Source organism: Lutjanus erythropterus, chromosome 4 (assembly GCF_056507025.1).
Source record: "Lutjanus erythropterus isolate fLutEry1 chromosome 4, fLutEry1.hap2, whole genome shotgun sequence".
Lineage (NCBI taxonomy): Eukaryota > Metazoa > Chordata > Actinopteri > Lutjaniformes > Lutjanidae > Lutjanus > Lutjanus erythropterus.
Window position 1 is genome coordinate 32,388,121 of NC_139320.1, and position 17,303 is coordinate 32,405,423.

Consider the following 17,303-nt stretch of genomic DNA (forward strand, 5'->3'; position numbering starts at 1 on the left):
ACCAGATGGACAAGCTTAGTTTTTAGTTGTACAGTGAGGTTCCTATCACACGCTGACATGCCAAATCTGATCACACTTTCTAATACAGCCTGATAAAATAAAGACATAATCCTCTGGTCCACACCATACACTCTGAGTCTGCATAAAAAGTAAAGTCTCTGCTCTACACAAGAGCACACATTTTCAACGTGAACTTTGAAACTGAAGGTGTTGTCCAAGTGCATGCCGAGATACTTGTATGAGCAGACCTGATCAATTTGTATCATGTTTGACCAAAGGACTATGATCCCCAACTGATCTCAGAACCAAAAACTGTTTCAGAACCATCTTGTTAATTTTGTTAACATTTAAAATGAGGTGGTTGGTGTCACACCACTGCACAAAGTTTTCTATTTCAGAGAAGTAGGCTGATGAGCTTGTGTCTTTGTGCAGTAAGCTACGGTTAGCTGTGTTGTCTGAAAATTTAAAAATAAAGTTCCTGGGGTGGCTGTTTGTGCATTCATTTGTGTACAGCGTAAAAAGAACTGGGGAGCTGACACAACCCTGCAAGATGACGCCGCTAGAGTGTCAGCTAGTTGCAGAAGCTCCAACCCCGTTCTGTTAGTTAAGTGTGTTTTTTGTGTTTTTTGTCCTCTTTTTCGTCACCAATCCCACTCGTTCACGTTCAACTATGGATGTGCAACTGGTGAGATTAGTTGTATGCCTTTTGCTTACTTTTGGACTGTTCAAAACTAAACTTGGTGATCCATTCAGCCACGGCTCCATTGTTTACACTCGCAATCAGCTGTTGGCGCTGTGCCACACTCGCATACTCCCAAGTTATCTGATGACACTGCCATCGTTGGATGTGTGTCTGAAGGGACGCTGGAGTACATGAGGGTCATCACTGACTTTGTTGAATGGTGTGGGGTCAACCACCTCCACATCAACGGCAGCAAGACAAAGGATTTAGTGGTGGACCGCACCCCAGACTATCCCAGTGAACATCCAGGGTTTGGACATTGAGGTCGTGGGAGAGTACAAATACCTGGGTGTTCACCTCAACAATAAACTGGACTGGTCCACTAACACCAACGCCCGGTACAAGAAAGGCCAAAGTCGTCTTCACCTGCTGAGGAGTGTGCAGGACACTGCTAAGAACTTTCTATGACACTGTGATAGCATCTGCCATCCTGTATGCAGTGGTCTGCTGGGGCTGTGGAAGCACAGAGAGGGACAGGAAGAGACTGGACACGCTGGTCAGGAGGGCCAGCTCTGTCCTGGACTGTCCCCTGGAGACCATCGAGGAGATGGGTGAAAGGAGGATGTTAACAAAGCTGACATCACCATCACCTGTTCCTGTTTCAGCTGGGCCACAGCCCAGCCAGGGGGACCCAAGGCTCATTATTGTGTGTGGGGAGTTAAGGCTAGTCACCTAGTCGTACCCTACAGAAGAGCTACTGTTGCACAAGGCTAACAAAGTGAATGCTTGCTATAATAGAACAGTGTCAGAATACGCAGACCACCACAGCTTGCTGTGTATAGGGATGCATAGCCACAGACTGGTCAGAGTCCCCATGCTGACCCCTGTCCAACACTAAAACTGCCAATAATAGGCATGTGAGCATTAGAACTGCAGCATGGAGCTATGGAAGAAGGTGGCCTGATGTTGACAACTGTTGATTTGGCTTCCAACAATTGGACTTCAACAATCTGCTGCTAACATCTTTATGTCAGATACTACAGGACACCTTCACAGGTCTGTGGAGTCCATGTCTGTCAGAGCTGTTTTGGCAGCATAAGGGGTCCCACATATTATTACAGTATTAAGACAGTGTTATAAATCCCCAATTTGTTGTGATGGCCACGGGCATGTCCATGCAGCCACGACAGATGCCAATCTACTCCACATGTGTGGAATGCTTCCTCCAAGTGTACTCCAGAAAGTAGTATACACAGCACTAGCAAAACAACCCCACATGGTGCCCACAGCTGTCTATGTATGGGTCAGTTCAGGAATATAATAGAGCCCATTGGCAGCTGGTTTTTAATGTTGTGGCTGATGTGTGTATACATATACATAAATGCATATATGTGGATAGATATTTGTTGTTTCAACTGACCTTTTTTCTTCCTTTACTCTTTGCTTGGCTGCCAGCTTGGCTGTTTGCTGCTTCAACGCCTTCCCAGTGTCTGACATCATGATGAATTCTATGACGAGTTTAAAAGAAGCAGCAGCAACAACATGGTGAGTTTAGTTCTTTTGTCAGTTTGATTTAATGTCTTAAGTGTTAGCAGGCTGAATTCTGTTTGGTAACAACACTTTTTGTATAAAACAAACTAATGACATTTAACAACGTTGTAAAAATCTATATTAAAATACACAATTATCACTAAAGTAGTCCTTCCTGCAAAAAGTTTAACTGATGTGTCGAAAAAGGACGAAGATGGTAAACTCTACACATGTTTCATATTTCACACTTGCTGCCTACTTTGACACAGGGACTTTCAGATATGTATTTTTCACGATTGTTACATTATTATATATTTTAATTATTTGTGCTAATGTTTTGCTCATTGTGGTTATCTGTATAAATAGAAGCTTACATGAACCGATGTATATTTTTCTGTGCAGCCTGTTCATAAATGAACTGTTGGGTAGTACAACAGTGTTTCCTTTCCTTCTGGTTCAGATTCTCTCTGACATTCACACTGTTTCTGTTCCCTTTTGTTTCCTGCAGATTTTCTGTGGCTATACATATGTAAGTGTACAGTATTGTAACTTAGCCGTCATGTCTTATGACAGATATCTTGCTATCTGTTATCCTCTACAGTATAACACACATCTGACATCTAACAAAGTTGCCATGCTTATAGCTCTGACATGGTTATTCCCAGTTACTGAGGTTGCTGTCATGATATGTTTGAGTGCACCTTTACAGCTGTGTGGAAACATCATTGACAAAGTTTACTGTGACAACTACTCTATTGTTAAACTTGCATGCTCTGACACAACAGTCAATAATATCTATGGACTTGTTTACACGGTTATCCTAATAGGTGGTGTCATAACTGTAATACTTTATACTTATGTAAAGATTCTTAAAATCTGTTTTTCTGGTTCTAAAGAAACCAGACAAAAAGCTGTCAGTACCTGCACACCTCACATTTGTTCTCTGTTGAACTTTTGTTTTGGTGGTTTCTTTGAATCTCTTCAGAACAGGTTTAATATGAACAGTGTACCAAATATATTGCGAATTATTTTGTCATTATACTGGCTGACATGCCAACCACTGTTTAACCCTGTACTTTATGGACTGAAAATGTCTAAAATACGTGGCTTATGTAAACACCTTGTCTTTGATAAAAAGTAATTACCAGCAACAGGAAGAGTGCGCTCCTGCTGCATCATATATAGTGGTAGTTGTAATAACAGTACACTCTGATGAAGATGTTGATCTGAACAACGTCTAATAAAGTGTAAATCCTCCACTGAGTCTGTCAATGTTGCCGATGTAATGCAACGTAACATTTGTTCAACTTTTCAAAACGTTCTCGAGAAAGGACAAAATGGTCTGTAATGTATGGAACACTGCATTAGTTCAGACAGAGGAATGAAGGTGTGTGTTATCAGCTGATCATCAGCTGCCAGCTGTGGCCTCTACAACCTGATAGTTTTCACCATGTTTCTGCTGTTACTGTCTTTCCTTCAGCACCCCAAACTGCTTTCTTGTGTACTATGCTTGCAGTAATTTCTGATGAATAGAAGTGTTTATTAAGGGGAATTAGCTGTCCAGCAGAATCTCTGCTGATGCTCAGATTCTTCCAGACCTCCATTAAAAAGCAGAACCAAATCTATTTAAGCTTCCTCTAGTGTTAGGGTCGGCACCGACCCGTTTTTAGGTTTTAAATGCATAAAAGTACTACATAAATTTGTTTATTGTATCAAGACTTTGTGACTTTGTCAGGAACTTCTATTTAAGCAAAATTAAATTGAAAAATAATGCTCTGGTGAAAATGATGACCTTTGTGTTGTTAGGGTCAGTTTTGACCCAGTTATAATATAAGATTATAAAACAATAATAAGTGCCTAAACGGAAATCATAAACACACTATCAGCCAACAGCCCACAGCTAGCTCTTCCTCCAACCACTTGAGCCGCCGGCCGCAATCACAGCTGTCTGATTGTCTTTAGTAGATCACTCAGCATGACAGCTGGAGCAGCTGTAGTGTCTGTCTGTGTTTGTTATGATCCAGAAAAACAATGATTGAACAATTATGATCTATAACATGTAAAATATATAAGGCACTATATTTGACCACACGAGTCCGGCCCAACCTGAGAGAAAAAGTTATATGTGCTTCTATCGGGGCTGGTTGGATATATCTGTGTGTAATTCTGCACACTTCAAACTTCAGAAACTCTCTCTGATTGTTTTGCAGCGGGTCAGAGGAGCGATGATGGGAGGAGGAGATGAAGATTAGGTGGGAGAGGAGGAGAAGGAGGACAGCCACGTATCTGCTCCTCCACTTGGCTCAGGTGGGCCAGTGGATCCAGGAAGCTTCGCAGTTCGCCTCCCCTCTCTACTGCACCATCTCTCTCCCCCGCTCCTCAGCCAGAGTTAATGATGATGATGATGATAATAATTAATTATAAAATACAACATACTTTCAAGATGCTTCAGGTTAAAATATAAGCAGTTACATATCTGCATGACATTTGTAGTTCATTTATTGTATTTTTTTTTTTTTGCAGGCGTTAATGTAAAATAAATAATTTACACATGAAGCGGTTTTGGAGACGTCCTGCTGTCTCCATATATTGTGTGCTTTCACGCCTTCACTCCTGGAAACAGGAGATCTGTCTCCTCGCTTTGAAATTCTTTTCTTTGTTTCCTCCTGGTAAATTCTCCATCATGCTGACACTGCTTGCGCTGTTGGCGCACCTGTCTTTTACAGGTGATGAGAGTTGACTTTCTAATTGGTTTATTGCAAGTTTTGCCTAAACTCACCTGTGAATTAATGAGGGCACTTGTGCACACCTGATAGGTGTATCCCGCTTTGCACTGGTGGCACAAAGGGCGGGGCAGGGCAAAATATCACTCCCGCCCCTGGCACAGGACGGCAAAGGTAGATCTGGACACACCTTGAATAAATGAAATCCATTGTGCCTCGAGCTTACTTGCGCTTTAGATCAGCGTAAGATAGGGCTCCCAGTGTCTGACATCATGATGAATTCTGTGAAGAGTTTAAAAGAAGCAGCAGCAGAGCATCATCTCAGTAAGCAGGGACTCTGGTCTGTTTACATCATGTCACAAATTGTGTTCTGTGAACTCGAAGTGAAGCATTATAATGACTTTCAATAACAACATGGTGAGTTTAGTTCATTTGTCAGTTTGATTTAATGTCTTAAGTGTTAGCAGGCTGAATTCTGTTTGGTAACAGCACCTTTTGTATAAAACAAGCTAATGACATTTAACAACATTGTAAAAATCTATATTAAAATATACAATTATCACTAAAGTAGTCCTTCCTGCAAAAAGTTTAACTGATGTGTCGAAAAAGGACGAAGATGGTAAACTCTACACATGTTTCATATTTCACACTTGCTGCCTACTTTGACACAGGGACTTTCAGATATGTATTTTTCACGATTGTTACATTATTATATATTTTAATTATTTGTGCTAATGTTTTGCTCATTGTGGTTATCTGTATAAATAGAAGCTTACATGAACCGATGTATATTTTTCTGTGCAGCCTGTTCATAAATGAACTGTTGGGTAGTACAACAGTGTTTCCTTTGCTTCTGGTTCAGATTCTCTCTGACATTCACACTGTTTCTGTTCCCTTTTGTTTCCTGCAGATTTTCTGTGGGTATGTATATGTAAGTGTACAGTATTGTAACTTAGCCGTCATGTCTTATGACAGATATCTTGCTATCTGTTATCCTCTACAGTATAACACACATCTGACATCTAACAAAGTTGCCATGCTTATAGCTCTGACATGGTTATTCCCATTTATTGAAGTTGCTGTCATGATATGTTTGAGTGCACCTTTACAGCTGTGTGGAAACATCATTGACAAAGTTTACTGTGACAACTACTCTATTGTCAAACTTGCATGTTCTGACACAACAGTCAATAATATCTATGGAATTGTTTACACGGTTATCCTAATAGGTGGTGTCATAACTGTAATACTTTATACTTATGTAAAGATTCTTAAAATCTGTTTTTCTGGTTCTAAAGAAACCAGACAAAAAGCTGTCAGTACCTGCACACCTCACATTTGTTCTCTGTTGAACTTTTGTTTTGGTGGTTTCTTTGAATCTCTTCAGAACAGGTTTAATATGAACAGTGTACCGAATATATTGCGAATTATTTTGTCATTATACTGGCTGACATGCCAACCACTGTTTAACCCTGTACTTTATGGACTGAAAATGTCTAAAATACGTGGCTTATGTAAACGCCTTGTCTTTGATAAAAAGTAATTACCAGCAACAGTAAGAGTGCACTCCTGCTGCATTATATATAGTGGTAGGTGTAATAACAGTACACTCTGATGAAGACCTTGATCTGAACAACTTCTAATAAAGTGTAAATCTTCCACTGAGTCTGTCAATGTTGCAATGTAACATTTGTTCAACTTTTCAAAACGTTCTCGAGAAAGGACAAAATGGTCTGTAATGTATGAAACACTGCATTAGTTCAGACAGAGGAGTGAAGGTGTGTGTTATCAGCTGATCATCAGCTGCAAGCTGTGGCCTCTACAACCTGACAGTTTTCACCATGTTTCTGCTGTTACTGTCTTTCCTTCAGCACCCCAAACTGCTTTCTTGTGTACTATGCTTGCAGTAATTTCTGATGAATGGAAGTGTTTATTAAGGGGAATTAGCTGTCCAGCAGAATCTCTGCTGATGCTCAGATTCTTCCAGACCTCCATTAAAAAGCAGAACCAAATCTATTTAATTCTCAGTTGTGCTGATTTGTAACAAGAATTTCAAAAGAACAAACAAACAAACAAACAAAAACATTTTCCAAAATTCAGGTACTGTGCTTACATAGAACTGCAGTGGTTTGTATTAGATATTAAATTAGTGAAGAGTTTGCTAAATTTAGAAGTGGTCAGTATGAGGACTGAAAGCTTTGTGAGAGACGACAGGTCCATGGGGCAAAAGGCATTAGCTTTCAACCTGCAGAGAGTGCGCTCACTATTACTTTGTTTAATGCCTGTTTCTCATTATTGTTCCCTTGGAAAGTCTGAGGTCATATAAATTTAACCTTTAAGTTTCCTGTTGTGTTGCCATGTGATGGAAATGTGGGCCAGTTATTCTTGTTGTCAGGGTCCAAAACCTGAAGTTTTATGGTATACCACTCATGCTGGTGTGCTGATTTTTTTCCATTGTATCTAGTGCAAATTACCACAAATCAAACAGTGAGGCACCACAGAACCTCCCCCGGGTTGACGTTAAAGTACAGAGATGGACTCAAAATAGATTAGACAGAGGCAGGATGCAGTTCATTGTTATTATTTGCACACAGCAGCATAAAAATAGACCGAGTTGCAACTGACTTTTCCCTTTGTTAATGTCTACCTTTTATACCTTCTGTAAACACAGTTCCAGACGGTGAGATAATGTTCTGTCTCCTGACAAGCGATGAGTTACATATAACATGCTAGACAGTGTTTGTCCTGCTTGACTGAAGTTTCAGGCACAATGACCAGTACAGTTGTTTATCTTGATATCTTAGCAAGGCAAAGTGACCTGATCACAAATTACCCATGTCAGCTTCCTGTACTCCCTATCCCTTATGAGCAGCTGCACTCATCCCACAGTGGTCATCTTACATGTTAATATGTCTTTGTTTACTGGATCATAGGGTTCAACATTAGGCCTGTGTCACAAAGCTTATTGAGATATTGCATGCTTACTTGAGACACAGCACTTAAACCTCCAAACACACGTGCATTCGATTACCCATACGTCCCTTCCTAACAGTCTTGCATATATTACACCACTAGTCCAAACAGTACAATGACAGGCTATTCAGCTCAAACACCTACGTATTTCACATTTATGTCCAATACAATATTGTGACAGGTTAATATTCAGTTCAACCCCTAATACATTCCATTTCAACTTTCCACACTGGATATAGATTGTAACCATAGTATCAGCAACAATAGAAGAAGAACAATGTAAGCAACGTGGACATAAGGTATTGAGTAAATAAAGTTACTTCAGATAATGTCTCAAGAGAAAGTGTCTCAAAAATTTGTTAGACAAGCCAGAAACTCCGCACATGAGTTGTACAACCAATTCTCTAGAGGTATCTGGAGAGATAGGTTTAGCTACATTGACAGAAAACAGTGCTCAGATTGTGTTTCTTCTTACTGATTAAGTGAGATAATTTTTTGCAGCACGCAGAACATTGCAAAACATTTTTAGGCTGTGCAAGGTAGAAAACTTCCAGTTCTGATTTACACCACATTCCAATCTCCATGTGAAAACATGAAAAGTGCTAAATCCTCTCAAAGTTTGAAAAAAACTTGGGGACGTGTGTTTTTTTTTAAATAAATTAATATGTAACCCTATATTATGCACATGTATGTATGTATGTAGATAGATAGATAGATAGATAGATAGATAGATAGATAGATAGATAGATAGATAGATAGATAGATAGAGGAATAATGTTTTATAATTGGTTAGGTTAGGCTAGACTTTTTTGCTGACATCATGATGGGAAGTTTAAAAGAAGCAGAAGCAGAGTTTCATCTCAGTAGGCAGGGACTCAGTCTGATTGTGAACTCTAAGCAAAGCCATATACTGACTGTAACAAAAGAATGGTAAGCTTAATAAATTTGTCATATGAATTCAACAGTCAGCAAACTGAATATTGTTTGTTAATGGTGCTGTTGATCTAGATGTGTTGTGAACCGAAAGTATCATGATGGTAAACTCTACACATGTTTCATATTTCACACTTGCTGCCTACTTTGGCACAGGGATTTTTAGATATGTGTATTTCATGATTGTTGTGTTATTATATTTTTCAATTATCTGTGCTAATCTTTTGCTCATTGTGGTTATCTGTATGAACAGAAGTTTACATGAACCAATGTGCATTTTTCTGTGCAGCTTGTTTGTAAATGAACTGTATGGTAGTACAGGCTTGTTTCCTTTCTTTCTGATTCAGATTCTCTCTGACATTCACACTGTTTCAACTTCTTTTTGTTTCCTGCAGATTTTCTGTGGCTATACATATGTAAATGTGCAGTTTTGTAATTTAGCCATCATGTCTTACGACAGATATCTTGCTATCTGTTATCCTCTACAGTATAAGACACTTATGACATCTGACAAAGTTGCCATGCTTATTGTTCTAACATGGCTATTTCCATTTATTGAAGTTGCTACCATGATATCTTTGACTGCCTCTTTAGAACTGTGTGGGAACATCATTGACAAAGTTTACTGTCACAACTACTCTATTGTCAAACTGGCATGCTCTGACACAACAGTCAACAACATCTATGGAATTGTTTACTCGTTAATCATTGTAGTTACTGTTGTAACTGTAATCCTTTATTCCTATGTAAAGATTCTTAAAATCTGTTTTTCTGGTTCTAAAGAGACCAGACAAAAAGCTGTCAGTACCTGCACACCTCACCTCACTTCTCTGTTTAACTTTTCTGTGGGTTGTTTCTTTGAAGTTGTGCAGAGCAGATTTGATATGAACAGTGTACCAAACAAGCTGCGTGTTTTCTTGTCATTATACTTTCTCACTTTCCAACCGTTGCTTAACCCTGCATTTTATGGACTGCAAATATCTAAAATACGCACTTTATGTAAACAGTTTGTCTTAAGGAAAATGTGAAGTAGTGTTAAAAGCGGCAACTAGGCGTCCCCTCTAACCAGTGCTCCAGTGTTATGCTGACTCAGTGCCCAATATACAAGATTTGAATCCCTTTTTAAAACTAAGTGTGACGATGATGTTGCAGCAGAAAAAAAATCCACTGTCTTTTTTGATTGTACAGCATAAAGTTACACTGTAAACTACAACATTTGGATTGTAAATCATGTGCAAAAGTGCTGTTCATGGAAGGAGGTTTTAGAAAAAAATTGGTGCAATATAAGAGGGAACTCCACAACATATTCTTTATTTATATTTCTGAATAATTGTTTTGCAATTTGAATAATGAATATCGGAAATGGTGAGGCTCTGAAAGATATTTTAGTGCCAATTGCAAGTGATTGCAGTGAAATCAGAAACCAAGTAGGAGGTCCTTATACACCATTAGACACTTTTTTCCAAGGTCATAGTCTAATTAGAAATCTAATACAATACCATATCAGATATGCAAATTTGCTGCTGACCAAAACTGCTGAGTTGAATCTCAGTGAAACTGTCAAACTCTTCACAATTTATAAAATAAAAAGTAATCCATTTAATTATTAAAATCTATCAGGCAGACATGTATATTCCATAAATATCTATGACATGTAATGTTTGTGATGGCAAATGAGTTGCCAGGTGACAGTGATGAACAAGGAATCACATGCAGGTTTTACATGAAAAAACAAAGGTGAATTCCCTGTTCACATTAAGTGTAATCAGGGGTTTAATGGGCATTTGATCACCTCTTTGAAATGAGGCTGAGAGTTTATTCATCTAGTTTCAGATGAACTACCTGCCTTGCCTTGCCTTGCCTTGCCTTACATCAATGAGGAGAAAAATGGTGGCTAAACTTGGCTTTTACCACCACACCCCTGAACATGACACATTGCTACAAAAGTAAATTTACTGTATACATACAAATGTGCATATGATTCTCCTGTGTACTACAGTATTGTTCATTATTGACCTTCATCAGTAAACTTTCTTCCACTATTGAGATCTACACAACAACATTCAGCTGGACAAAACTGACATTCTTGCACAGTGTAGTAAGTAATCAGTGTCAAAAGAAAATAGATTTGTATAAAAGAAACATTTGCAGGGTTGACTGTCATGGTGAAAAACCAGCTAAACATTTTGACCCATCTGGCTCACATGATGATGAAAGAACTTTTCATTTTTGTGGCAGTTTAATGTTTTGGGTGAGTTACTACCTTTTGCAAAAAATGCAGTAAAGTTGTGATCTTCCATAAAACAGTTGTGTGAATTGTACTTAAAGGTTCGAGAAAGTGTTTCAAAAAATGATTAAGAAAAACTGTAAATGGGGTGGGGGAAAATCATTGCATTTTTTGGGTGTTGCCAGCCAAACAACCAATACCAAACACGGGAAGTGATTGGAAATACACTCGTTGATTTCAGTGTGAGCCCCTACTGTTTTAGCTGATATCCATTCACAGTGGGACTCTGATTAAGGAGTGGATATGAAACTATATCAAATCATCTAGAGAAAAGTACAAAGTATGGATGTGTTATCTGAAAACAAACAAACAAATAACCAAGTATAGTTTCAAAAAGACACACAATATTATTACTAAATAATTCCTTAATATACTTTACTAGCAGATTAATAAATCTGACATCACACATTTGGGAAATAAGGCATGGAATTTACCACAATTGCAAGCAAGAAAAGCATTCCAATATACATGGACCACTGGTCATATGAAATTAGCCTCTAGATCATCAACCTACTACATTTCCAGCCAGTATGCTAGCATAACATTAACTTACTGAACACACATCATATGTATGCTACACCAAACATGTCCTCATTGTTATATGTAATATCAGCATGGGTAGAAATGAATATAACTGAAAATATACACTTACATTCATCACACACCAAATGTCCTCACTCCCTCACTGCCTGCAGAAACTAGTAGAGCAGACAATCTCTCTAACCATGAATATCTGCATGGCCAGCTCCGTAACTTTAGCTATTATGTGCTATGAATTCTTTCTATTCTCCCGTTAAGCCCCCTGATTGTCATCATCTGATACAGATAGCAGTTAAACCAATTTTTCCTCAGGCTACACATAGGTTCTGTCAGTCTTTTAATTCTTTAATTTGATCTGATACATCCAACTGCACTGGTGTGTAGCTTTACAACCTTTCTGATTGTCTAGTGCACCAAGTAATTGTGGGTCAACTACCATCAAAGCTCTATTTTCAGTTTAGGCAGGTATCTCCTGATAAACTATATCCAAAAGTGGTCTGCGATCATTTAGCTTTGTCAACACCTCCTTCTTGTGAGAGTATCAGGGGTGTGGGTCACTTGAGGGAGGGAGGCATCCCGCCATCCCATCAGCAGCATGAATGGTGTTATAGGATGTGGGTTACTGGAAGACATAGCCAAGCGGTTTGGCATCAAGTATTCCTTCCACCTCACATAGCAAGGAGGGAAGGACAACTTGTGTAGCTTCCTGTGTTCCCATCATGACCTGTACGACTATCTTCATGGAACATATCTTCTGTTCCTTTTCCCCCCTGATCTGATAAGACTTCTGAAGGGGTTCCGCATTGGGCTATGAAACTTCTGAGGGCAAAAAAACAGTCTACACCTGTTGAATAAAACAGTAGCTGGAGAAGTCAAAGCCAGCTGGAGGCTAATCAGCCATGGACAGCACAGTTGCCCCTTCCATTTTCTGCATTCTGCATAGCTTCTTTGGTTGTCTTTGATTGCCTGTCTTCTGTTCAAGACCCAGTATTGACATCTGATCTCAGGACCAAGTTGGAGAAGGTGTTCTTTTGTGTCATGGATGAGGTTGTTCGTCACAGCATGGTAAAGATTCAGCATCATTAGGTATATGTCAACTGAAGCCAAATTGTACAGGTTTTGCAGGTGCCCACCAGTGCAGATGAGGTCAAGTTCATTTTTCTATTCTGGTCCTGAACAGCTTAGTCTACTGCATGGCAACAATTGAGAACCAGATTAGAGGGCTTTTACTCCCTCTGGGGTTCATTCTGGCAGGCTCCTAGGAGATGAAGCTCAGCATCATGGAGGCTGGTAGGCTGTGAGGTCCAAGGCTGCTGCCCCTTGTAGACACTGCTCTGTAGTACTGAGCAGTTCCTCCTGATTTGAAAACTGTGTGTCATCTATGGCTGGAACTGTTAGAAGTTGCTAAGCGAGTCCTCAGAGGATACCCATTTTCAGCTCTTCTGTACATTTGGCCTCACCTATGATTTCAGCCAAAGGGAATAGGTCCTGTGGTTTGTGGAAAATTGGTGTCCCTGGAGAAAGAGAAGACTGGGATTGTAGGAATGAGCTACTGACTTTTCTGGAGGTTTGTCACCTGCTGGATTACTGATGCAGCCAGCATATCATTATTCCTTGCCTTGAGGGAGTTCCTGGATCTCGGAAACCCTTGTTCCCATGAGGAGTTGGATTTGACAGGAGTCTGATTTTAGCCAGGTAAGGACCATTGTTGAGTCCATCCACGAAGCTGGCGCCCAGGTGGCACCTTTGATCTCATAATGGAGACATGTATCCTCTCTCAATCTTGCATACTCAGGTAGGCTACTGATCCAAGTACTTGCTGTGACTCTCATTCCAGACACTCCACAGTCAGTTGAAAACCACCCCAGTGTGAAGTTCACAGTCTGAAGAAGTCAAGACAACCACATCGTTCACAAAAGCAAAGATACAATTCTTTGTTTCCCAGACTTGACACTTACCTCGGCTGTGCTTTGACATACTGTCCATGATGAAAATTGGACTGTAGACATGGGGGGTCAAGAACATTTTTGACTTCCTGCTAAGGATACAGACACAGCTGTCACTAAGGTGGCTCACAGCAACAGTCCTGGTGCCCCATACTCCTGTAGTTCAGTAGTTCCTTGCTCCCAAGTTTGATACAGCCTAATGAAGTTCTGGTTTCCAGACCTCCCTTAAGGACAACTGGCTCCCCTAATACCCCCACACCCAGGTTTTTGCTTCAGCCTCCCTGCTGCTTCTGGAAAACCCCAGGCTAACCAAGCCCAAAGAGTTCCCTTCTTTAGCCCAACAGGTTCATTCACTGCTGGTGTCCACCAGCAGGTTCTTAGGTTGCTGCCATGACAGTCACTGATGACCTTCTGAACACATCTCCTACCAGCTGCCTTTACAAAAGAGGCTCTGAACCTGGCCACCTCGAATACCACGCACTCCATCCGCCCAACCACCCCCTCCAGGTTTCTCCATAGTTGCCAGCTTGAGTGTTGAAGTCTCCCGGAAGAACTGTAGGGCATCTAAATGGCACCCTTTATCCAGGACACCACTCAGAATACTCACAACAGTCAGAGCCTCCCTCCTCGCGAGACACAGTCACATAGAGGCGACAGTGATTTCATTAAACCATAAAATAAACTCTTCATTGTTATGATTTACAGCTGCCTCTTGTTTCACACTTAAATATGGCACCACTGACACATGAATGAATATGAATTTTCGTTTATGCAAAGGAAATGGGTTTAGTAGGCTGTCCTTAAGTCTGGCCCAGAACACAGTCACATACACACTGCTAAAAGACGGCCCAGACCATCTCTGAATGTGGTCTGAGCGATCAGATCTCAATATATCCTCAAAGCCTTTTGGGTGCGTTCACACACCTGTCCTCAGAGCTGATCAACTCATCTAAGACACACGTTAGTGCTAGGCGAGGTGTAAACAGCTTTTATGTCAATGTGTTGCAATTAATCCCTTATAACAGACGTGTATAATATATACATTATTACTACTGAACAACCTGCCTGAATTTTTAGTTTTATTAATTTCATCACAATTGTACATTAGTCTCAGCATGTTATTTATATTTTATTCTTTTTATATACGGTATATACATTATGTACATAATATACAGATGAGAAAAGTTCAAGTCAGTCAGTATCTGACTTACTTGATATGATGTATTTTATTTATTTAATATTGTCATTGTGTTAATTATTCTCCTGGTCCAACTGTCGACTGTGCAAAGACAATTTATTTAATTTGTGTTTCAGCAGGGGACCTTTTTTTCATTCATTTTCATTCATTTCATTTCAATCATTTTATCTTGTATTTGTATAATTTGTTTTAACCAATTTATTCATAGAAATATTTTATGTTGTTTCAAAGCTTACCATTCAATTAGATTTTATACTTCATTATATAATTTGTTGATTTTATTGTCGAGCTTGGGTGAAAGACTTTTTTTGTGATTTTGAAAATCCCACTGTGTAAATAAATGTATGCTTTTAATCGATTTCTTGCATCTTTCTCTTTGTGTCATTATTATTATTTTCACCTCCTGTATAAAATATATTCTTTCATACAAACTTAACAAATTACAAGTTACTTACAATTTGTCACTCAAAGATTCAAACCTTCAAACCAACCTTTGTTTAGATATTTATTTTTAAAACACATAATTTGTACATTTATTACTCACATTCATTATTAATTATTTAAGCTGAGGACATAAAATATGCAGTATGTGATTTTCAACATCAATGCCTCACATTTTACCGAAGAAAATACTTTTACATATGATGTAGATTTTTGTCAAATTGAGTCCATACAGAACAGGGTTGTAAAGCGGTTGGCAAACAAGAAAGTATAAAGATAAAAAAATGCGTAAGATAATTGGTACACTATTCATAATAAACCTGCTTTGTAATACTTCAATGAAACAACCAAAAGAGAAGTTGAGCAGAGAAGCGAGGTGAGGTGTGCAGGTACTGACAGCTTTTTGTCTCGTCTGTTTGGAACCAGAAAAACAAACTTTAAAAATCTTGACATAAGTGTAAATGATTAGTACCAGAAGACCAAACAGTACAGTGAAACTGTAAATTAATCCATACACATTATTGACTGTAGTGTCATAACATGCCAGTTTCGCAACAGAGTAGTTGTCACAGTACAATCTGTCAATAATGTTATTGCACAGCTGCAAAGAGGCATTCAGTGATATCATGACAATAATTGCAATAAGAGGAAACAACCATGATATAAAAATAAGAACAGCAACCGTGTTAGATGTCATACGTGTGTTATACTGCAGAGGATAACAGATGGCGAGATATCTGTCATAAGACATGATGGCTAAATTATAAAACTGCACATTTACATACGTATACAAACAGAAGATCTGCAGGTAACAAAAAGGAGCAGGAACGGTGTGAATATCAGAGAGAATCTGAACCAGGAGGAAAGGAAACAAGCCTGTACTACCATACAGTTCATTTACCAACAGGCTGCAGAGGAAAATGTACATTGGTTCATGTAAACTTCTGTTCAGACAGATAACCACAATGAGCAAAAGATTAGCACAGATAATTAAAATATAAAAACACATAATAATCATGAATATTAAGTATTTAAAAAGCCCAAGGTCAAAATAGGCACCAAAAGTGAAAAATAAAACCTGTGAAGAGTTTATCATGATCATCAGTTTAGTTCACAACACTTCAGGTTTTCACAAAATTGTGTTGCATTTCTTCAGTAGATTTGTAAAAATGAAACAGGTTGAAATATAAAATTTGCAATAAAGCAGAACCCTGTAAACAGTGAAGACTTCAGAAAAACAGTTAAAAAAAAAGGTTCAGGTTAGAAATGACAGAACACAGCTGATCACATCCTCAGATTCATCTGCTGCTTTCTGCCTGACTGAGCCGAGACTCTGCTTCTTTTAATCTCCTCGTGTCAGATGATCAGGTGATCAGGTGATCAGCAGCCTGACCTCATTACCATGGGACACATGTCAGTGATGTGTGAAAAAAAACACCCACATTAACAATAAAAACAACTATACAGGAAACAAACACTGATTCATTCATTCACTTTACAACAACAACAACAACAACAATAATAATTCATCGATTAATCAGTCAATAAGCTGAAAATTAATTACTTTAGCTATTTTGACAACAGGTAATAATCATTTTTAGTAGCTGCTAAATAATATGATTGCTGCTGACAGCACTCTGCTCCACCTGTATTTTACCCGCACTTGTGAAGAGCATCCTGAGATACACACTCTACCACAAATCTAACAAAGATTGTATAAACAGATGTATAAAATAAATGAAAATAAATGAAAATAAATCTAATGGCATACAAAATTAGTCTACAATAAAATAAAAATAGATAAAAATGAAGTAAAAACCTGTTTTCCATTGTGGGAGAGCTAAGGGGAGCTTGTCTGAATTTGCTGGGAGCTCCACAGAAGGTAAATGGGAAGTGAGGGGACAACATGAGCCACAGTGTGTTTGTATGTGCCTGTAATATGTTTCTGTAATGTAAAAACAAATGTCTACATTTCATCATTTACATCTCAGTGAGTTCATTTTGACCAAAGAACTGGCCTGAAGACTGCATTCACTTCCACTGTTTGGGA

At 38.9% G+C, this 17,303-nt stretch overlaps 4 protein-coding genes across 4 annotated transcripts; 3 read left to right on the forward strand and 1 right to left on the reverse strand.

Annotated features, from left to right (window-relative positions):
* Nucleotides 1-2,426: 2,426 nt before the first annotated feature.
* On the forward strand, nucleotides 2,427-3,353 carry LOC146328659 (olfactory receptor 11A1-like). The gene has a single exon (XM_084716458.1). The coding sequence runs from the start codon at nucleotides 2,427-2,429 to the stop codon at nucleotides 3,351-3,353; it is 927 nt and encodes a 308-aa protein (XP_084572584.1).
* Nucleotides 3,354-5,551: 2,198 nt separating this feature from the next.
* On the forward strand, nucleotides 5,552-6,478 carry LOC146328660 (olfactory receptor 11A1-like). Its single transcript, XM_084716459.1, has one exon. The coding sequence runs from the start codon at nucleotides 5,552-5,554 to the stop codon at nucleotides 6,476-6,478; it is 927 nt and encodes a 308-aa protein (XP_084572585.1).
* Nucleotides 6,479-8,939: 2,461 nt separating this feature from the next.
* Nucleotides 8,940-9,869, forward strand: LOC146328661 (olfactory receptor 4B13-like). The gene has a single exon (XM_084716461.1). The coding sequence runs from the start codon at nucleotides 8,940-8,942 to the stop codon at nucleotides 9,867-9,869; it is 930 nt and encodes a 309-aa protein (XP_084572587.1).
* A 5,553-nt stretch (nucleotides 9,870-15,422) lies between these two features.
* On the reverse strand, nucleotides 15,423-16,457 carry LOC146328662 (olfactory receptor 10J4-like). The gene has a single exon (XM_084716460.1). The coding sequence runs from the start codon at nucleotides 16,353-16,355 to the stop codon at nucleotides 15,423-15,425; it is 933 nt and encodes a 310-aa protein (XP_084572586.1). The 5' UTR covers nucleotides 16,356-16,457.
* Nucleotides 16,458-17,303: the final 846 nt, after the last annotated feature.

Coding starts and splice junctions, on each gene's coding strand:
- LOC146328660 (XM_084716459.1), top strand. CDS start 5,552: ATGGTAAACTCTACACATGTTTCATATTTCACACTTGCTGCCTACTTT.
- LOC146328661 (XM_084716461.1), top strand. CDS start 8,940: ATGATGGTAAACTCTACACATGTTTCATATTTCACACTTGCTGCCTAC.
- LOC146328662 (XM_084716460.1), bottom strand. CDS start 16,355: ATGATCATGATAAACTCTTCACAGGTTTTATTTTTCACTTTTGGTGCC.
- LOC146328659 (XM_084716458.1), top strand. CDS start 2,427: ATGGTAAACTCTACACATGTTTCATATTTCACACTTGCTGCCTACTTT.